The 22926-nt window shown below is 38.2% G+C and overlaps 1 protein-coding gene across 1 annotated transcript in view; it reads left to right on the top strand.

Annotated features, from left to right (window-relative positions):
- The window catches only part of ST6GALNAC3 (ST6 N-acetylgalactosaminide alpha-2,6-sialyltransferase 3), a 214212-nt gene that overhangs the window by 128274 nt on the left and 63012 nt on the right, over nt 1-22926 (top strand). Inside the window, exon 3 of the mRNA XM_085298186.1 lies at nt 10202-10611. Within this exon, the coding sequence (XP_085154312.1) occupies nt 10202-10611 (410 nt within the window). The remainder of the gene's footprint in view (nt 1-10201; nt 10612-22926) is intronic.

Here is a 22926-nt window from a genome sequence, read left to right as displayed (position 1 = left end):
TTACAGTGGTAGAGTGATGACCTTAAGACATACGCAGGACTAAAAATTATTTTCTCTTTTAAACATTTTAAACTATAGGCAGAAGAGTTATAAGATTATAACTACCCATTTTGGAGGAGGTGTTTTTTATACCTTGCAACTATATCATTATTAGACCAGACTATGTAATAGAGAAATGATTGATAGGTTTATTATTTTTCTTTTTAATAAGGTTTTATTCTGTAATTGCTTCCTAGCATGCTTTAGCTCAAAATTKACCTTATGTGTGTGTGTTCCTCTGGCCTTGGTCTTGCTCTGAGCTCCGCAGTGATGATGTGCTGGCCKGCACAAGGCCCCACTAACCTGGGTAGGATGTGGCAGAGGTCAATGTGCTTGGGGGCTTTTCTTTAGCAAACCCTTCTAAGTGAGGGGGAAACTAGGTTAATATGGGATGTGGTGGTAGCAGAAGCTAGTGCCTCATGAGGAAGTAGARCCGATACAGAATGATGTGTGAATTATTTACGAGTCAGTTAATCCAGGAGTTTTCTATTTGAAAATGCTTACAAAGTTATTGTAGTTAATGTTAGTCCATGATAAAAACTAGTGCCTGCAGTGAAATCTTTTGCACTGATTAAAATCTGGTTAGTGTACACATGCACTGAGTCAGTGATGTAAAAGCAATCTGAATAGAGTATATGAACAGCCAGCTTTTCGTTTTAAACAGGCCTTTAGCTTCAGAGTTTTTATATATGCAGATATGCTCCAACAGTTTCCATTAATAACTTGGAAGACCTTAAAATAAATCTTCCTAATTATTTAAGCAAAACCCTGCACTCCAGTCTAAATTTCTGTCCTAGTACTCAGTGCAATAGTGTTTGAAAGTTCAGATGTCTGAAAAATCTTAATTTAACCTTGTATYTTTCTACAATTGAACTGATTTAAATATCTGAAATTGAAAAGACATTTTGAACAATTTAGTTTTCAGTCTAGGACCTTATAAACTGAGATTTAACCTGAAATGACATTTTTACAGAAGACTTTAACTTTTGGTATAGCTGACAGTCATAACACAGTACAGCAAATATTCCCAATATACCATTGAGAGGAAGAGAAATGAATGTAGCCAGAAGGAAGTAGGTATTCTCTTCTAGATAAGGCACTCAGCAATTAAAAACACTGCACTCAGAAAACTTCTTAAGGTTTATTTTGTCAAATGAAAAATGCTACTTATTTTAGTGCTATTATAATAAACCTTATTGTTATTCCTGTCATGGATTTTTTTTTCCCAGAAAAATGGATAATTAGCATTTAAGCTTATCACTTTCCCTCCATGCATACAAATAATTTGATAGATAGACCACCAAGAGAGACAAAATTAAATAATAGTTCTAGACAGCATGGAACTGAACTGAATTAGAGGTTAAGCTTCCAGCCTGTTCAGTGGATTTTCATGCAAAGAAATGGGAATACAAGATAGCTTTTCTGACAGTTTTGCTGCTTGCTTCCATATCATTTYTCCATAGTAGATCCCAAATAAATTGACCTGAAATAGGACATGGACTTCATATTAGAAGACCCATAATTTACTTGTGAGTGCAATTTTTCAAATGTATTTAGATTGGAGGCCAAACAGGCAGTCTTGTGTCTGTAATTCAGCCAAGTAAGTTCCCAGATAATGGCCTATGATTAATGGTGAGTGCTGATAATAGGAAGTTATTAGAGGAAGCAAACTTGGAACAAATCTGCTGCATACATTATATACTTTACTGCCATCTGTGAGTATTTATAATAAATACAAATTAAAGCCAGTAGTTACAGAGTAACCCTATCTCCTGTTTTCTCCAGTAACCTGCATATGTGATAAAGAGTTCCTGACACTTAGTAATGTAATAGACAGCTTCATACTGGAGGACTCCCATTAATTTTTTGCGTAGATACTTCTTTTTTGCAAAGAAAATGCAGCTTTTGTGGAGGGAATCCTTTTGGCCTTGATTGCRTTCGAGGACGTCGTTCTGAAGTCCCCTCTGTAAGGAAGGGTTGTGTGTTGTGTTACCTGAAATTGTACTCTGCTACCACACGAGGTACTGGACGTGAGAAATTATTTTTGTCCTTTTGTGCTGTGATTCAYTCGCTATTCAGTCCGCGTGCTAACAGCACGTTCCCCCTTTTTATGTCTCCTTGAGTTGTAACTGACATTTTTCCTCCTTGTGTTTCGTGTTGTTTGTCTAGCAAATATGCCTGCATAGACAGGGAGAAAAATGTTCTTATCTTCCCTATTGCTATATATAAAAACCAGAAAAGAAGTACAAATGGAGAAGATAAAATAAACCTAAAAATTATGATACTGATAGCTTGCTGGATCAAATAATATCTTTTACTGGTAACAAATGTTTTTRGACGTCCTGCTGCAAATACAGTTTTACAACACACTGACTAAAGAGTGCCATAGTTAAGACTAGCTGATCATGTTGTGTTTGGAGTTCATGAATTTTGATGGACAGTGTCTAGTTTAAACTGTATATTTCTGGTGAATTTTCTGGGCACAAAATTCAAGAGTATGAAGTGCTAATGAGGGCAAGTCAGCAACATGGGGGATATTAAGACAGATGACTTACTGGATTCAGCATTCAGCAAGCAGCATTTGGTTGGAAGAATTCCCGGCTTTTGAACTATTACAAAGCCATGATATTTCAAAGACTGTGTATTTGCAAATGAGGGATAGATAGAGTGTGACAAACATTCTGGATATTTATGGCCATTAGCTAGACCACTGGAATGAAATTAAGAGTACTTTATAAATGTATTTCATTTGTTTTCCTCAATAATGTTTGAGCAACTGGAAAATCATTTTTTCATAGGCTGTTTTTCATAGTGAATGTTATTTTAGTTACCCACCTTGTGAATTTGCTGCATGGAGAGTGCATGAAGGYGTTTGCCTCCCTCCAGAGCAATTAGGCATTCAATCCACAACTGTTTTTGACATGGCTATTTCCAAAGAATGTGCCTGGGCTTAGTTATATTTTTATCCCAGTATTTTACATGTCAAAGAATAATCTGCTTTTCTTTTTCAGACTTTTTCAGTTTTGGATTCAGAGGCGTTAATTAGGTGGAGCTGAAGCTCCAGGCACCTATATGTCAGCAGATTCCAGGGTCTCTGGTCACCTGCCGGCTTATATGCTGGAGAGTGTCTGTGTCCGTGTCTGTCTGTCTGTCTTCTGCTTGGGCAGTTGCAGTTTAAATGAAGACAGCCATTCTGTCTGGCTGATGCTGGGTTGTTTCATTGACTTGTCTGATATGATCCTTTTTCAGAAAAGTCATTTTAGATTATACCTTAAACAGCTATCTTTGGGTGCTTCTAGATCTTCTCTTTTCCTAGGTTTTATCCCCACAGATCCTGGTTGCTCTTACTCAGATCAATATTTTACCTTTTCCCAAATCCTCTTTCCACTTACACCTCTTCCGTTCAAACACTAAATCCTGTTTTACCGGTCCCTTTTCATGACGTGTTTCAGTTCTTCTCTGGATTTTTTTGCACGCAGGCAGAATGTGCAAGGTCTACCACTCGCACCGTGCCACAAGTGCGGCAGGTCGCTTGACCGTCGGTCCACTGCAGCTCTGCCGTTGCCGCTCTAATGCCGTATCAGCAGCACTGAATCTGTATCTGGCCGCTTCCATCCGTCATTAAGCCTTCACGAAGAGGCAGAACAGTTTCTAGTGTTCTTTATTTACACTCAGCCATATCTTATATTTTTGAGTCTTTTTTGCCAGATAGACTCAGGACATGTATTTCCTGATAGCACTATCAGAAATCTGTTGATAGATTATATTTCCAGAAGAAAATACAAGTATAAACTCTTTCTAAAAATGTCAGTGTCAGTGAAGTTTTAGTTGGGAAGCAGGATGGAGAGAAAAAATGAAAGAAACTACCCTGGTAATATGAACTATTATGTTTAACCTTTTCATAATATAGCACAATCATCACTTGAAAGAATATTTTAATTCAATTTTAGAAAGCTATTTAAATATGATTTAAAAACGGAAAGTTATAATGTTTTGATCAACTTGGACCTATCTTTACTAGAACTTTATTTTATAGATAATTTCCCTCTGATTATCCTGACTTTTCATTTGTTTTTCTGTAGAGGAAAACACACAAAAAGATCTGATTTTCTGCTCTCTTCTTTGTAGGTCATATGCTTGACCCTGTTGCTACTCAGAGTTTTCTCACATATATTTGAGGCATTTACTTTTCAACTCTGAGTAACGTGAGATGCACTTGATTCTTGCCTTTTTTCAGAGCTGCCTTTATTGCTCCCAATAGCACCAGTAAAACCAACAACATTCTGATCAGCATTTGCTGTGCTCGTGCTTGAAAAAGGTATGAGCTGGCTTGGATTAACTCAAGCTGTCTCCAAAGTGAGAAAGATGACACTGCATCACTTTGCACCGTGGTTCATGTTAGGAAGGCTTTTTTTATTTCTTTCCTTGAGGAAGGGAACTAAAATGCTTTAAAAATAAAAAAATTTAAATGGTGCTGGAGATTCTGGCATGCTCGGAGTCTGAACTTCCTTCCCTTTTCTGTCTGTTTTTCCATTGACATCAAAAATGCAAAAAGCTTGAAGGAAGGACCGATACAGCCCTCTTAAGGAAATGCAACATGAGCTGCAAATCAAGGAATCGCATTTCTGTGACAACTGGGTCAATGTATATAGAAAGGATTTCAGTGATGTTTATTTATTCAGTCTCTTCCTACAAGATTGGTCCCATTATATGGCTCCTGTGTGCTGCTTTCCAATTCATTCAATTTAAMTAAAAACTTTCTGCTAGCACTTGTGTTCATATCAGTGACAGTCATCTAAATAAAATATCCAAGCCACTTGAGTCTCAGGAACAGTCTGAGGAAGAGGCAGATCATATTCTATTTATTTGGAAATGGGATGCATGTTGACATAGGGCTTATTTTAAAATAATGTCTAAATGTTAAAATCTTTATGAAATCTTAACATTAAATTTTATGAAGACAGAGATGTTTACTGGGATACAATGCTGGGGCTAGGACCAAAATCAACTGCTGAAGGTTAAAAAAAACCAGCACTGCCACAGGTGGGAAAGGGGAGCAACCACAAATTCAGGGTAACCACGCTTGTGGGTTTTTTATCATTTTTATTTTCATTGCTTGATGGTAATGATTTTTATACAGTTCTTCTGAGTGCTGTATTAAATTGATAATTCCTGCTGGGTGAACACACAAGCAAACACACTACTATCTTTCTTTTCTTTAAATATGCTGAGTTTTCTCTTAGAGAACCCTGTCAAGTCTCTCCTCCCAGTTAGAGGTCTGAGGAAAATGAGTCAGTGTGGATAAAAACAGCTTGGCTAATCATTACTGAAACACAGGAAAAATTAAAATACAGTTTTTGCTAGCAAAGGAGAGAAAAGCAATAAAAACAATGCCAGGCGGTTAATGCCTCTCTTGCACCTTTCATTTTAAAGACCTCAAAAGAATATCAAAAAGAATAAAGGCAAAATCTATTCCCTATTGGCATCATTATAGATGTTATATCCTCTAAAACTCTAAAGACATCCAAGAAGAGTAGAAGAATAAATGGCATTGAAATAAAGAAAGTCTCTCTGGAGCTTTGTTCAATCAGCTTTGTTAGAATTCACTCAAATCGGATGATTATAAGAAAAGATCTCATTTGTTTCAACATTAAAGGAGCAAATTAATATGTGGCAAGCTGTTAATAATTGCCTCATTATTTAGTGAATGGGCATTGCGTCCAATTTACAAAATTACAATCATATTGTTAAAGTAACAATTGGGAAAGTTTAATCTGAATTTCRTAACTATTTGTATGATTAGTTGTGGGATTCACAAAGTAAAGCAGAGTTGTGGGCTGGAGTGAGTTCTGCAGCAYGCCACAAACCTATGGTGCCAAGAGCTCTCTGGAGTAATTCAGCTTTTCATTAGCATAAATTACATCTGCTTAGATCCTGAGCTAGATTTGGTCCAACTGAAGAGTGAATTTGGCTGTCTCTGCTAAGATTGCAGCTTGGAATGTAGCCGGTCAATCCAGATGTTGTTTTGTAGACCTCAGTGACTCAGAGTAATCAGAAAGWTTGTGGTGAAGTTTTGGCTAGTGGGTTTAAGAGATGTGGCCTGAGATCACKCTCTCTGGGATCTTCAACAGCCCTGTAGATTTGTGGTTGGGAACTTGGTGATCCAGGATCTTCACCTGTGGGAAACCCAACCATACACGTGTTCCTGTAGCTGGAATTTCATTCTCTTGATGGAAACATTTGAAATGTTGGGGGGTTGTTTCAGACTGGAAAGTAACCAAACTTCCTAGTGTCGAACTCTTCTGTGGGACTGAATCACGTTTTGTGACCTACTTTTAGTYAGATTTGCTCATGACCTTTTCTAATTCTGGCTGTTTTGTTATTTGACAAAATTTGACCTTTGATTCTGTGAAGCCACTTCAGTGCTAAATGCAAAGATTTAATAACTAGAATTGTTTGATAAGTGACCTTTATTACACAGTATTTCTCTTTGCTAGAGAAKCAGCACTGTTTTGCAAGTTCTAATTCACAGTTTTAATTATCTTTTCTATTGTCTGAAAGCTTGCACAGGAAATGGAAAGGTCAGACATTTCATTTTCTTTGCTGATTAAAATATAAGTGCTGCTCAACAGTTACAATGTATCATTCAAGGAAAAGACGGGACAATTTGTCAGAATGATGCCCAGCTGCACTGCTGAGGAATTTTATGTCCTTSTGGCCGGCAACGAAATGAGTAATTTTCTGGAGGTAAAGCAGCTTATCAAAGATAAGCTCAGAGACCGTGGTGTGTAGAGGTGATATATGTGTCTAAATACACAAAAAGAGAAGAAAAGGTGAATGGTTCTCTCTGCTTTCTTCTTTAGCTACATAGCTATAACGAAAGCAAACACAGACCTTATGAAAGACACAGGTGGATTTTTAATTGACATTCCTTGGCCAGAGAGCATAAACAGTAACAGTGCAGGTTCCCACGTCGGCCTGCCGATCTGCAGTGACCGAGCAGCTGCTAGACCCTCGTTGYAGGTGAGAGGCAGCTTGAACTACCTGCCAGGTCTATCTTTGGCTTCTCTGGTCAGGCTGCTGATGGAYTAGTATTTAATTGCTATCCTGTGTTTTGTGATTAAGACACCTGTAAACAGTTAACTGCAAAAAAGATCACYGACAAGGCGAGTATTCTGTAATTCTCCAGTTTCTGTCTCTGTGTATTCAGGTTTCTGTGTATAAGAATTGTTTCTCTGCCTCTGTTCRTTCTTAGCACAAACAGTACAGCAAGTTAAATAGAAAAGTGATCAACTTCTTGTACTGGTTAGGGCTGTCATGAGCAACCTTGAAGATGTTAAGAACCAGAAATCTGCACATAGGAGGTCCACGTGAGGTTCGCAGCATACATCCCAGAGTGTGGGGTGAGGGGGGCCACAGGAGATCACTGCAGCTCCTCAAAGATCCCACAGCCCCAAGGCCATCAGCCAGGTGCTAGTTCAGTAGGTCCCAATGCTCCCAATGCTTACCAGTTCTGGCCATGCTGGATACTCAACCCCCTGTTCTTTAATAGCTCCCTCAGTAGTCACCTGGCAGAGAAGCCACATATGAGCAGCTTTCATGTCTGCAGGTGGTGGGACAGCCATTCCTGAGTTAAGGTGCAATTTCAAACAGGAATGCTGCATTAAACAAAGAAAAGGAGAGCTGTTGTATGTGGATTACTGAAACTGTCTCCTTTGTGACAGCTGTAAGTCAAAATCACAAGATGCTGGGCTATCTCCATATGGGGGTTCAATGAGTAAATACTGCTGTGTGTTTTCTCATAAACTGCAGAAGATACGATGCRAGAAGATACTGCAGTCAATGAATGATGCTCGCATCAGTGAACTATCTGTCATGAGTGTATTTAAGGCTTGGTTCAGATGCACAGAGGGCACTGAGTTCTGTCTTAAGATTCTCTCGGATCTCTGTTAGGAAAGGTGCACTTTAGGACATCTAAAACTACTCTAGATTTTAAAAATATTTGTTTTGAGATAAGGCTGGGAGAGGTTAAGCCTCTTCTTTACTGAAGAAGAGCAGATTACATGGTGACCTAGTGCAGGCATTCAATATTACAAAAACGTTTTATAAATTGGAACAAGATAAATGAATCGCAACAAAAGAGCTAGAAAACTGGGGGACACAATTGCAGGAGTAAGTGTGCTGGGTTTGTTCGAGCAGAACTGTTGTAGTCAGTGAATAGAAAATGTGCGATGCATTTCTAACTAAGGTCAGAAATCAAACAATTCCAAGTTTGAGAGAGCAGCTCCATTTTAATGGAGAAAGAAGAGTATTATGAAAAAACAAAACTCTGAGGTTGAGGCAAATTTAAATGGGTCTAGATTCTTGCGCAGATTGGCATTTTCCTAACTAGCAGTTTCATATTCAGCRTTTGTTAGTTTGAAAGTTCACCCTGAAAGCTATAAATTAATCTWCTGGGAGTTTAACAATTCACTTCATGTTAGAATATAAGTTATGTTTATGGATTTGTTTAGATCACCCAGCCATGCCCTCATAAAGTATCTTAGAGAGGATTTCTGTAACTAAGTGGTAAACAGAAAGGCTGTTGTGTTCAGCAGCATCTCTTGGGATTTCATCTTTGCTGTCAGAGAGATAGGTAGGACAGCTCTCTGAAACTACAATAGCTATAAAAAAATACATAATGTTCTCTAACAAAAACATTGCTAATATTTTTTCATGCAGTCAAGCATCTTTAGCTCCTGACAAAATGAGGAAAGAACATTTTCAGGAACCACTTACATAGAGAAGTGGGCCTTTGCAACTGCTAGGATTGCTGCAGAAGTCTTGCAGGTTGCACCTTAGTTCTGTTAAATATTGTCACCCAAATATAAGATACTTCCACTGTTATAATATGACTCTTTTCAGATGCTCACCTTTTRTCCTTATAGTATGTACCATTACCAAACAAATTTGATGTCTTCTTGGCTACCATGTCCTAAAGTTTACAGTGGTTAAATGTGTACAGGATATTCCTCGTCATCAGTTAAATTAACATGTGATTTTGAAGTGAAATAACCACAAGGCTGATCAGAAAAGCACATAGCATCCCGTCATGCTGAGCGCTGGAAGAACATGAGGGGAATTATTCCTAGGGAACACACAGTTGAAGTCACTGGCTCCCAGTCAAGAGCAGGGCAGAAGATCTAGTCTGTGACCGTACACAAAATTGTAGATGGMCTGTAGCCTGGACCATCTTCTGTAGTTTTTGTTGGGTGAATATACTTTTCATTTGGTTTAGCTAGCTGGCCAAACTGTTCATAAAATCCAACTTAAATATATGGCATTTTCTCTTTTTCTTTTGGTGCAAAAGACCCAAAAGATTCATTTGCTATTTATAGCTTGACMCATGGAAGATCAAATGGATCCCTTTGTCTCTGTAAGACAGATAACTGTTCCTATTTCCATTTCATATGGAAGAAATAGCATCATAGAATGCACTCAGGAAATGCTCTATTTGACTTCACTGTGTCTGGGATTACGTTCCTAGTTCATAAATCACCAGTCCCTCTGGCTCTTGTTTCTCATGAGCCCTAAGTATTTCCTGCAGAGAGCGCTGTATTCCTGTACATACATGGCCTTTCCAAGTGCACGATTTTCATGCCACCAGATTGCTTGTTAGAGTAGCACTTCATTTTTGTCTCCTATCACAAGTTGGATAACTATTCATTCTAACACATAAACACAGTCAGTGTATAGTTACATTTCTAGAATTTTTTGTACTTGTTCCTGTTACTGACAACACCTTGTAAAAGAGAAAAAGGCACTGATCTAAATACTATTTTCTGCTGCTTATTTCTTTCATTGTTTTCTTTTCTAGTGGGAAGAGTAATGCTTAGAGAGAAAAAGGAATGATTCTTTTTCTCGTTGACTTTGCAAAGTAGAGAACAAAGGAAAAGATTACAACTGCTGCCTCTTTCAGGAAAAAAAAGATCGCATTCAGAGCTTTGTAGGAGCAGGGTTTTCCACCAGCTCTGTCACATGGGGATTGATTTTTTTTTTTTTTTTTAAGAGAAGTATCACTGTCATTTTGGTGGACTATGTCCATCTTCCTTTTAAATGAATTTTCAGCCTTCATGTTTTACAGAGAAAGACTTGCCATGTATTTTTGATTTCTTTCTTTCAGCCTCTACAACTAGACTGTGACCTCTGTGCCGTTGTTTCAAACTCAGGACAGATGGCTGGCCAGAAAGTGGGAGCTGAGATAGACAAGTCGTCCTGCATATGGAGGATGAACAACGCTCCCACGAAGGGCTATGAGGAGGATGTTGGGAAGAGGACAACCATAAGAGTGGTTTCGCACACGAGCGTGCCCCTGTTACTCAAGAACCCCGAGTATTTTTTCAAAGAAACCAACACCACTGCTTACGTGATCTGGGGGCCTTTTCGGAACATGAGGAAAGATGGAAACGGCATTGTGTACAACATGCTGAAGAAAACTGTTGACAGCTACCCAGCTGCCAAAATCTACGTGACAACAGAAAAGCGCATGGGWTACTGCGATGCCGTGTTTAAGAAGGAGACAGGAAAAGACCGGTAAGTCCTACTTCTGAAGAGCAGTTATAATGTTTGAAAAAAAGAGGCGTGAGAGAAGGTCGTGCTGGATGCCAGCTACTAAATGAATCCCTAGATATGTTTCTAATGGATTGTTATATGGTTTTGACTGTTATAAGCACTTGATGAGGCAGCAGCTAAGCCCCATTTACCCCACCTACGCTACCTTCTGTTCTTTCCATTTCTGTTGGCTTGAGTCCCAAAAATATTGGATGTCTTCCTGAAACATTTTGAAAGCTGTGTGTTGTTTTCAGCTCAATTTACTATTGATTAAATTGACATTTTATTTGAAGAGGATAATCCTACACAAACAACATTTCTAAATGCRCAACCTCAGAATAACTCTGAATATCGTGTTTCCTTCTCTGTTGAGATTCACTTTAGCTTCAAACACAAGCTTCAGTGTGTATGGTATTTCTTGGTGAAAATGATTATCAGTGATACTGTCATAGATTTAGGTTTCTAACAGAATTATGTTGGTATATTCTCCTTGCCCAAAAATGTATGTTTATGCTGCTCAGGCGTAGGTTGTAAGAGAGTTCGAAGTGTGAGGGTCACTATTTTGGCTAACACATTTAATTCTGACTTCGGATTTGTGGAATTCAGTCTGCAAACTACCAAATGTTTTAGCTGATCTGTAAAAATTCTAATCCTCTGTGTTTTTGCATGAAAGAGAACCTGTCACAGGTGCGCACTGGAGCTAGCTAGAAAGGCATTTCCAAATCACTATTCTGCCTCAGTGTTGTTATTTCAGTTTGGATGTCAGTGATGAAGAACTGTAGCTTTCTCGCCAAACTAAATATACAGATATACACAAACTGTATAACTTAGCCCAACTTTTTATTTAATTTTTTGAAGTAGAAAAGCTTGTTCTCTCAAACTTCTTTCATAATCCTCTCTGTTATTAAATTGACAAAACTTGGTTTTGCCTTTTTTTTAAAGGCATTAAAATGTAGGAAAGAACTTGGACCTCAACTTACTCACTGCACTGTGCGCATGCAGCTGGGATTCTGGAACYGGAAGGAGCTCCTATGTGCCATAAAGGTGTCCAGGTTCTAACAGCTTCTTTGGTTTAACATATGATCAACAGAGATCAATAGAGAAAATACAAAAGAACTTTTCTTCAAAAGTGCCCTCTAATAATCCAGGTTATCCAGTTTACATATTAATCAAGCTGAATATGATCATGGGTACATTATTGCATTACTAAATATAAATTTCCTTATATTTACAGTACTTCCATTTCAATAAAATCAGTAAGGTCGCAGTGACTTTACAACACTTTTACTAAAATATTTACTGTGAGATCAGCCAGTTGCAAAGGGTACCTTTGTTTTTTTTTATCAAAAAAATTCATCATCCAGTGTCAAAGCAACCTTATCTCCAGTCTAGTGCATTCCACTTCAACTTATTAACACATCACAAGGTTTTATTATTGCTTAATTAACAAAATAGAAATGTTTCCTTCCAAGTCAAAGGCAAATTGAATTTCATTTTCTCTGTGCTTGCTAAAAAAAAGTTCTCAAGTAGTCTGACCTCAAAGTGGCTCAATTTCTTTCYCCTTAATCCATTGAAATAACTAAAACTTTCACATGGCCATCAGGGGCAAAATGTAAACAGAGTGCCTCATGATCCACTTCACGTTGCATTTGCAAGTACCTCCCTTTCACCTCACCAGAAAACCTCARTTCTCACGGTAGAAATTAGGTAATATCCTTGTTTCTGACAAAACACTTATTTTCTACACCTGCTTTTCCACATAAAATACAAAGTAGGGCAGCTCATCAGCTGGAAACAAGGGGAAAAAATCAACATGTTACCAGCCAACACCTGTATCACTAGAAAATTTCCTGCTATTCCCTACTAATTAGAGGACCCAAGCTTGGAAAGTATTTCTTTTTTTTGTAACATCTTTCACAGGCCATTCTGCTGTTTCTAAGGGATTCATGAGGCTTTTAGAGTGTATTGTGTTTATGGAAGCAGGAAAGGGAAAGCACAGGAGCTGTGTGGGTGATGAAAATAGTTTCATGCATTATGCCAGACTATTATGATGCTGAGACAGACTCAGGTTCCTCAGCCAAATTTTCCTTCAGTTCCTACGAGAAACATCAACCCTTACTTGCAATATTAGTTTGAACAGAGGTCTATTTCAACGTGTCCCCAGCAAAATATTCTGGAAGGAAACCAAGTTTGGTTCAGGTTTTAAAGTGCACCAAGTGAGTTGGAACCACATCTATTTTTAGTCTGATCCTAAAATACAGTCCGTATGTGCAGTGTATGCTACYAATGCACACTAAGATTATAACAGATTTCTGGTCTGTCAAGCCTTTAATGAGCTTTCTATTTCTACTCTTCGATGTACTCTCTCTTTAGGCAATTAGTGGGACTTTCAAGTGGTTTCATCTTCATAGTGTTCAAATTCTAGAGGACGTTACAGGAGGTGGCTAACAGCAGTGTGCTGTGGTCATTGCTGTGCTGCAGATGAGCTCTGGTCCTGCACCAGTGCGGATGGGACTCTCATGACTGACTTCAGTGAGTGCAGGCTCCAAATCCACAGCGTTGCTTTGGACAAAGGGTTTGTCACTGGATCATGGAAGAAACAAGATTTGCGCCTAAAGAGTGAACATAGTTTATTAATTTAGAATAAATCATTTTTTAATTCTTCTACAATACAAAATATCCTCTGATATGGACTATCCCTGCTGGAGAGTTAACCTTGCATGGAGTGTCATGAATCTGGGGGACATACGTTCTTTCTGAGAGTCTTCATTAGTGAAGCATTTGAGTTCAAGGCAGTGAATGCTCATCTGCTTTGAATAATTATTGTACATAAATAATATTCATTACCAGACATTCACAATTTTTCATTAATGCATTTTACTTGGTATTTCCCTACAGGGAGCATAAAGCTGGCAGCTTCTTCCAATACTTTACTAATGTTTTAGTATATTATATGCATTGAGTCAAATGAAAAGATTTAAAGAAGCATTAGGTAATTATTAAATACAGGTTACCTGAATCCAGGTAAGACGTACTGAAGACATTTATAACTTTCCCATGCATTAGAAATATAATGTAAGAACATATAACAACATTTAATTGGTWATAACAGAGAAAACTATAGTCTTCATTAAAGCAGCTGAGATAATTCTGGTCTGATAGAGTGCACTGAGCAGCCCTAAATAGGTTTTAATTAGCTGGCACCAAAGCTGCACCACCCTTAGGGAGGGTAAAATTAATGAAAACTAGCAGCAAATAGATCAGTGCTACTGGATGTTATTGCCTTGGGTGAAGGTGATGAGGAAGAAGGGAGTGTCTTTTAAGGATCATTTAGAAAACATTCTGCCTTAAAAGTCACTTTCAGAAAGCAATGATAAAATAAATCTTGCTAGTATCAGTGAAAGAGTCTAATGTTACCCAGATTGCAGACTACACTGGTGTTTATCCTGCAARCATCTCAGGCTAGCAACTCAGCACAGCCCGTCCCCAGAGGTGGCTGTAGCTCCATGTCSCCTCTTGGGGGGCTGTGGTGTGGTCAGACCACTTCAGACCATCCCATCGCACCGGTTGGTCCTGGAGCCCTGGAACAGCCACTAGTGTGTGTGCTAAGCACAGGTCTAAGCACAACTTAACACGTTCTTAGACACACTTCATGTGAATAACTACCCAAACAGAGTGTGGTGAGCTTTGCCCAGAAAATATATTCTCCAGATCTCTCATTGCGAGACACAAGGTGACATTCAGAAACCTGKCCAGTCCCATAGGTGATTGACGTGCCGCAAACACCATCTCTAATGAATGCTCCAAGTCAAACAATTCAGTCTGATTCAGCACCGTTGTATTGAGATATTGGCTATGCGAGTGTGAAGCTGTACAAGAGGCGTGTTCGGTGAGTCATGTTTGCAGTCAGAGAGCTGCTACTGGTTTGAAGGATTTTTGTTAATATCTTGGACAATCTTGAAGCTAGAAAATTGCTTTTGTGCTTCTCTTCCAGTTCTCAGTTTCCTCTGTTCATGCCCAGATGGTGCTCGGTGTTAGGTTGTGAGAGTGCTGTTCTGTCATTCGAGGTAGAGGTGGATCATGCTGATCACTGAGTCAAGATTCAAAATTTGGGTGGGTGCTCAACCTGCTATTTTACTCAGTTTTGCTCCCCAGTTATTTATTACTTTGGTAATATTTGAGATTTATATTATATCTCTGTCATTTAGAGCTAACAAATTATATTCATCTTAAGTTCAGCCTGGCATGGTTAGATGAATGCACTCATCACAGCTTCACCTCAACTAATATGTGGTTGTTGATGTGACTGACTGATATACAGAAAGCTGTAGTCTGGTAAAGATATCATTGAAATGAAGAAATGAGACTGAGGTAGCTGCAGCTTCTCTTGTTTGGTGGTGTTCTTTGTGAATTGAGCTATTAAAGCTGGCAGTGGCCAGCTCATTAGAGTTTTATACTGTATTTCTCGATGATGGCTTGAATGAAATATTATAATTACACTACTTCTACTTTTCCACTTGTTTACATAGCCCTGTTAGTTTCTCTGTCAAGGTCATTCAGAGAAAATATTAAATCTTAACCAGAGTTGCACAACATTTGCAAAAAGCAGATTTTCAGTGGGAAATTGTAAATGTTGATGCTGAAATCTGGCATCAGAGAGTTAAATTTGGGGAGCTGGGAAGGACTTTTGATCAGTGTTTTGTATTAACATTCTTTTTCTGAAAAAATCTCTAAGATAAGTAACTGTTCATTTCATTTCAAGAAAATGAACAGAGTCAGGGAATATTAGCATCTGATTCACACTGACATAGAAATGTTTGTTTAAGCATTTTTAAGGACAAAAATGAACTGTAGCTTACCCTTTGCTTCAGTTTGTATTATGATGGTCTAGATATGGTGAATAGTGTATTGCACCAATAAAGCCAGGAAAAAGTTCTCCAGTACCTGTGAAAATCAAAGCAAACTCCAAAATGTGTGTTTGACATAGTGAACATTTTTCATGTGTTCAACTGTGGACTTTTCTTGAACCGTTCCTTGGCACTTTCATTCTTTTTATAATGTAATTCCTTCAAAAAAGGTTAATGGATTTGTCCATCTTAATTCATAGAGGACTTAAATACTTTCATTGTCAGTTAAGACTCCTTTATTACCTGAAAAAGCAAGGGTCTAAAGCATGAAACCTTAATGAAATAAATAGATTTTTCATTAAAAAACACTTAAAACCTCAACCTCTATTGCTATTCATGGTCAATCACAAGACTGGTAACAACTGCTTTGGGGTTTACACTCTCTGCACTCTCTCTTCCATTTCCTGATAAAACACCAGTTGTTCATGAGTGTCTTAGATTTATTCCCTGCAGCCCATTAGTAACTGCATTTATTTTACTTTATGAAGATTTTACTAATTAAGATGAACATTTTTATCTCTTAGGCAGATGGAACTCAATAGAAGAAGCCCATTTTTTATTAACATGCCAGTAAATGCTGTACAAAGCACTGGCACCTTTGTTAAGAAACAGAGCTCCCACTACATTACAGTAATTATGCAGTAAAAAGAAACTTTATTAAAAAAAGATCAATATTAGCTAATATTTTGTGATAATACCGTGGCTGGATATAGATTTGTGTGGGCTGAGAAACAGATTGATTCTTTGGTGATTGCTAACTTTAGCCATGGAGTCATTTATTTTCACTTGATGATGTAAGCAAGAATTATATAATCAAGATCTACTTTATCTTTGTCTTTGCATTTTTGCATTTTCTTCCAATGAATCCAACAACTATTGCTTTTAATTTATCGCATCTTCTTTGAGCACCACTGAATCCATTTTCTGGTCCTGACAGGCCARATGTTAGAGTTTTATACAATGTTTGGTACTGTTGGAATTACGCACACAGCTTTCCCATCCTGCCCTTTAAAAGTGAAATCTGAAACTTCTGTGGTGATGATAGCATTGCTGATATCTCTCATGAGCAACACTGAGATTACTCTTGTAGATGAGATTTGCCAGGATTTTCTCACATCCCATGAACGTTTGCCTTCTGAAGGATTAGGCAAGACAGTGATAAATATAGGAGAAATCCGGGTAGCACAGTGTATCCCAGTGCTTCCAGCTTTGCTGWCATTAGTGGAGGTATTTTATGGTAGTAATGGTAGAAGATTTGGAGGGAAAGGTTAGTAGAGGCAGAGTTTTTGAAGGTAGCCTTTGGTGTTTGTAGAAACTTCACTGGATTGCCTTTGATAGATCAGCTTTTTTGCTTTTTCAGATCACAGTGTCTAAAACAAACCATGAATTTTTTAAAGTAGCTTAAATCTGAAAGGGACAGAACTAATTTCAAAAAATCAAGAAGTTCATTTTTAAGTTGGCTTGGCTGCCAGTTGAAATAATTGCCTTTAAAAACAGTGTGATTACCGTTAAAAGCTATACTTACCACCAGTTGTTATGCTGTACTTTTCCATGACATATTAAACAGATTAGGAAATCAGTTCAATATCACTATTATTTTAGTATGATAACTGTTGGTTACTGATAACTATGGGTTTTCTAACGGCAGCTGCCTAAAATGCAGATGTATTTACCACGTTTAGTAAAAGACATCTTACTGCAGTCAAACCAGATGAGATGCGCTGGGGGACTCTGTGTTTTACGGTTACTATTCAAGTGAGGATATCAACTTTCAGAGCTAAGGAATAAAATACTACAGTAATGTGTTGTTCCGGATGGAGAAGCATTCCTGTACACCCGTCCATACAGGTAAAGTTTACAAGAGCAGACTTCTATTAAAAAAGAAAAAAAAATGTGGATGGGATTAAAAGTGACCCTAGAACTAATTTCAAATATGTCACTGAATGAGAACTGCTACTGGAGTGTTTTATTTTAAAAATGTAGAAAGATTAGTAAACAAATACTGCACTGAAAATTTAATTGGTAAGAAATCAAGCCTGTGTGAGACCTCATGTGCATAAGTCACCTACCTTTGGGAAAACTGTGGAATTTTGTCTCATTAAAATCATTTAGAACTCAATGTTAATTAGGCTCTCGCTTATGCACACCTTCACTATATATTTTTACCCATATATAAAAAAAGCAGATGTTCTGCACTGTTTTGTTTTTATATGGGTTGTGATGAATCCCATATTAAGAAGGTAACTGCAACTGTGCAGCTACAGCTATGCGTGCACATGGATCCGAGAACTCGGTGTTGTGCTGGGATATGCTGCAGCCTGTGTTTAAAAAACCATCACTGAGTACATCGCATGCAGTTCCTGTAATACTCAAATGCTCTGAGCTTTTAGTGGTGTGCAGCTGTGTATTTAAAGAATAACAYGCACAAGAATAGCATGCGCAATTTTACTCAGGCATTCGCATCTTCAACAGGTTTTGAAAGCTGTAACAGTTTGGAAAAAATATAATGACTTCCGTGGGGATTTTTTAGAAATCTTGAGGAGTATCCCAAGCAGTTTGATATCTTGGACGTTGACCAGCAGGTAACTTGGGATGAGTGTGAAGGGGAACACTTCTTTACTCAGGTTTGCAAAGATTCAGCCATTCCGTTTTCAACATTTTGTAAGCAATTCTAGTTTATAGTGGCATTCAGTATAATTGGTACTCTGTGCCAGGGACACCATACATTTCTCAGTACCTGAGCAACCCTTCGCAGTGCATTAGTATTCAGGAAAAATGCAACTCCAGTAAAAGAAAAAGTTTCTAAATGCCCATATTTGTTCGTTGTACATCTGCTGTTACTATCCCGTCCTGATCTTTGGAGACTTAAAATAAAATTATTTTAATTTTAAAGAGTCAGTCATCCCAGCAAGCATAWGCTCCGTGCGCCAGTCGTGCTGGTTGCAGAAAGGAGGCAGGAGCTGCCTGTCTAATAACGTTCTCTACATGACTCATTAAAACTTGCGAAGCACGGTACTTGGTGCAAAACTTCAAAAATTGCTGTAGATGATGTCACTACTATAGAAAAGAATAGGAAGAGTAACAGATGAACTCCTAAGAAACAAACAGCATGCTTTTATCTTAACAATAAAAAGGATAAATGTCAGAAATGTGCTCTGTGTTCACTTGCCTCCCCATATGTTGTTGCAGGATTTTCCTTGAAGTACATTCGTTAGAGGTGCTGGCACTCCTGTCTCCAAAGCGCATCCCGAACATTTTCCATGAGAGCATTTCCAAAAATATTGCCATTATCACTTAAGCCTCAGAATGCCTCTGCGAGGCAAGGAATGTTTATCCCCTTTTTACTACTTGACTTCCCTGAGAAAAGGACACTGGGGAAAAGCAGCAGCTATTGCTGTGCAGAARTTCATGCTTATAGCGCTTTTTGAATTTTGTATGCTTACCATGAAGGCATTTCAGTCTCCTACAGTGCTAATTTGAGGTTGGAATGGTCTGGAACAACGCACTGGAACCAGTTTCTGCTGCTCTATAACCTGTTTTCAGCCAAACACGTTAATGTTCTGGCACTTCCTTCCACATGAAATTAGTAGTAGTCTCTTGACATTTTGCAGTCAATCAAAATGTTAGGGAAAGAAAATCACCTGAAGAGTATTTTGTAAAGCAGAATTCCTCTAAAAAGGTATTTTTTTTAATTTGTTCGCTTCAAATGCTATATATTATCCTATCTTATGTCTATCTATCTCTGCTCTGTCTCAACAGCTTTCTTGAGTGAATTAAGAAATGTGGCTAACATTTATCACGTGTAGCTTCTTCTTTCATCAGGGGAGACTTGAGACTTTGCTGGAGCTCAGAGATTTTCTTCCCTCTGTGCGTGCTACTCTGATTTTATATTAGTGATGACACTGTTGAAATATGCTTTGTATTTGGAGTAGAAGGAAGCAGTGGTCCTTATCTCCTCTGGGCTTATTTCATGATCTTAAATTGCCTTTACCTCCTCTTCCAAGAAAGGATGATGTTCAACAGAGTTGCATTTCAGCTCTGCTGTAGAGATCCTGCAAGGGTTTCTCAGCTGCAGTTACATCTCAGATCCTTCTCACTCCTCACTCATCAAGTGCCTTGCGGCATTTTAATATTACATAGGCGATCATCCAGCTTTATATACTACTTAGACCTGTCTAAGCACCAGTGGCTTCCTGCCAAGCTACGCTGCTTTGCTTGGTTAAGAGAAAAGTGATGAATGAATGAGTAACTAAGGCCAGTTCACTCTTTACCTGTGTGGAAGAAAGAATTTCAGGCAACTGGATATGGCAGAGGATTTTACTTGGGGATATTATATCCAGGGAGGGCTTAGTCCAGCTTCTGTGCTGTTAATTCTGGGCCTCTTGAAAGTTTTCCTCCGTTTTTGAAATAGTAACAATACGCTTCGTATGTATTTGACTGGTTTCAGGGTAGGATTAGCAAGAGCAACTCCAAACAGTTCCTTTGAAACTTCTCCTTCTGTCTCTGTAGCAGGACTGAGGTTGGCATATTATAAACATTTTCTTCATTATTACTTTACATTTTTCCCCGAGGCTATCATTGATTTCAAAACCGTGGTCATCATTACACCGAAATGGTGGCATTAGTAATTTGGTCTCTGTGGGTGGATTATGATAGAAAGTTTGAAAATAATTGCCCACTAATGTGAAAGGTGGAAATATGTACAGTATAATATTGCTCATAATGTAACCATTAAAATAACAATTATGTGATAATGAAAAGAGTCATTATACTCTGGTTTATCTTTAYATAATGTTAATAGCTAATGAAAACAGGGAAGATGATATCTGCTTACATTTAACAATACTACTGCATGTCCTGTAAAGAGAGAATATTTTGCACAGAGTTGTAAATTTGTAAGTTTGTGTCCGTCCTTTATGTACTTGGAAATGTGACCAATTTAAAACCGTTACAAATTCTTTTGTATCCAGTGGTGCATATAGTCTTCCCAAAGGTTAAGTTTTTAAACATCTTTGTATTAGCCTGAAATTAAGTTACCAGAAGTAGTCAAATCTTGCAACATGACTGCATTGAACAAAAACACAAAATAAATTTAGGTCAATATATTACCACTGATGTGTTAGAAAAATGAAAGTAGCGTGACTTTGAATCAATCAGTAGAATACAAATCTTCTCTCTTCAGGTGACTGAAAAACATTAAATAGATGCATTATCATCTGTGGCCGTTTTGTTTTAGTCTTGGCTCAGCAACATAATCAAGTTCCTTTTCTATTGTATACAGGAGCAGAACATTCAAGAACAAGTATGAAAACAGTTTTCCACTTTTTTTTTTCAACTTCTGTTTTTATCAGTTGAATGCTTTGTAATGGATATAGAAGTCTCTCATTTTGTATTTTGGGATACTGAGCTTAGAGGTAAAAGTGCTTAGTTCGGAAATGCACAGAGAGAGTTTTCAAATACTCTAAATAGCAAGAACRTTGATTATAATTAAGACATTTTGGTGTTTCTCCATCCAGATCACATTACATTGATTTTAAAGATGCAGAACTTTCTGTATTTTCCAAACATAATGACATGGTTGAATGTTACCTTTAAATGCCAGACTCATGGAGGTGGGAGTTACATCAGGTAATCCATATCACTCCAAAGTACAATTGAGAGATATGAGTAAAGCAGTTATGAACTAGATATTAAAAATGTAATTACATTGATTTTTCTAGGTATTATACCAAYGGATATCAATAGAAAATGTCTTTGGTTTAGCAGTGATATTTAATTAGCTTATATTAATAGCCTACTTTCAAGAGACAAATGGTTTGATTTCTTTATTTACTGAATGAGCAAATGAATGAATCCTTGGTCTTCTGACATTCTTTCAGCCACTGCCCAAATACCCTCATTCCCTGTATACCCAAGGAGTGCTTTGACCTGGCTAGGAAATAACGACGAAGATAGACATGGGGTGAGCAGAGACACAGATACACCTGGGAGCCTGTCGGCAGCCAGAGGCACGTGGCAGCCTGGCCTCCCTGCCACAGGGATGGAGAAGCTTTTCCAATCGGGGGAAGGTGTTACGGACTTCCTTCTCTTTACGACGTTCTCCACCTCTCCTGACCACAGACAAAGGGAAGGTCAAAGCATCTCAGGCTGACTGGAGTAGGAGTGCTGCTGCAGAGGGTGAAGCTAGAGGTGGTGGAGTCTGCCTACATGATCATCTCCCGGGAAGTCATGGTTCAGAGTCTTGTATCTGTGCAAGGGTAGGGTTTAATTTTCCTTTCCAGTGAACCAAAAAGCAGGTTGAACTTGTGAGCCAAGTTGTGCAGCAGGGTTGCATGGTGCTGTTCAGCGCCTAGTTACTGTCTGTGAGTCTTTGGTGTCTGGATGTCAGGAGAGCTTGGTACATACGAAGGCACACGCTGTCTGTGAGGCCTGGGGGCTGGCTGCAAGCAGTTCCTGGGGGTTTTCCCCTTCTCACCTCCTTCTATCATCTCAGACTCTTCCGTTTGGATTAGCAAACTCAAACCACAGGCGGTGAAGCTGTCGATGTGTTTTGGTCACAAACTCTTCCTTGTTCATCTTTCTCTTTAATGGGATATTTGTTCTCATTGACATATCTCATTCTAGCTTTCCTTCAGTTTTTTTCCTTCTCTATCATTACTTTATTAATATTTTCCACATTTTTTCTCTTTGATTTACTGCCTCATTGTTTCTAACTCTGTCATATACATATACATATATATATAGCTTTCTTTTCTCAGCCTTTTGTCCTTTTATTGTGAAACACATTGCCTCAAACACACCTTCTTTTTTCAGCACAGTCTGTTTTCAGATGACTCATTGACCTGCAAGGTTGCTGAGGAGGAACAGCTCTCCCTTTTGCTGCCTTTCCTGTTCCCGTTCCCATTCTCATTCCCCTTGCTTTTTCCTTTTCTTAGCTCTTTCACTTGAATATTGGAACAGAACTCCTGAAATATTGATCTCCCATTGCAGATCCCAATTCAATATGTGCTTTYCTTAAAATATATATAAAAAAATCACGGTGGGATGTAGAAGCCGTGCTTGATTATTTATTATGGTTACTGGTTACATGAATTAAAACAGCAGGGAGCTCAGATTTTGATCAGGAACCAGCTGATTTCCTGTACAATTTTTATTTTAAAATGTAAACATAATATAAACCCRTTATGATGGTGCTGTTACTTGTTAAGCTCTGGCATAACCTACTGCATGAACAAAATGTGTTCCGTGTTACATTGGTATGTAGCTCTGTATATGTGAACATTGATTAAGGTTTGGAGCTGTTACATGGCAATATTTATATATCTGTGTGTGTGTGTGTACTAAATGCACAGACACATGGATTTGAAGTGGTGTGCAGCGGGGAGATACT

Source organism: Rhea americana, unplaced genomic scaffold (genome assembly GCF_003343005.1).
Source record: "Rhea americana isolate MKP2758 unplaced genomic scaffold, rheAme1 scaffold_136, whole genome shotgun sequence".
Lineage (NCBI taxonomy): Eukaryota > Metazoa > Chordata > Aves > Rheiformes > Rheidae > Rhea > Rhea americana.
This window is presented reverse-complemented; position numbering and strand designations above follow the sequence as displayed.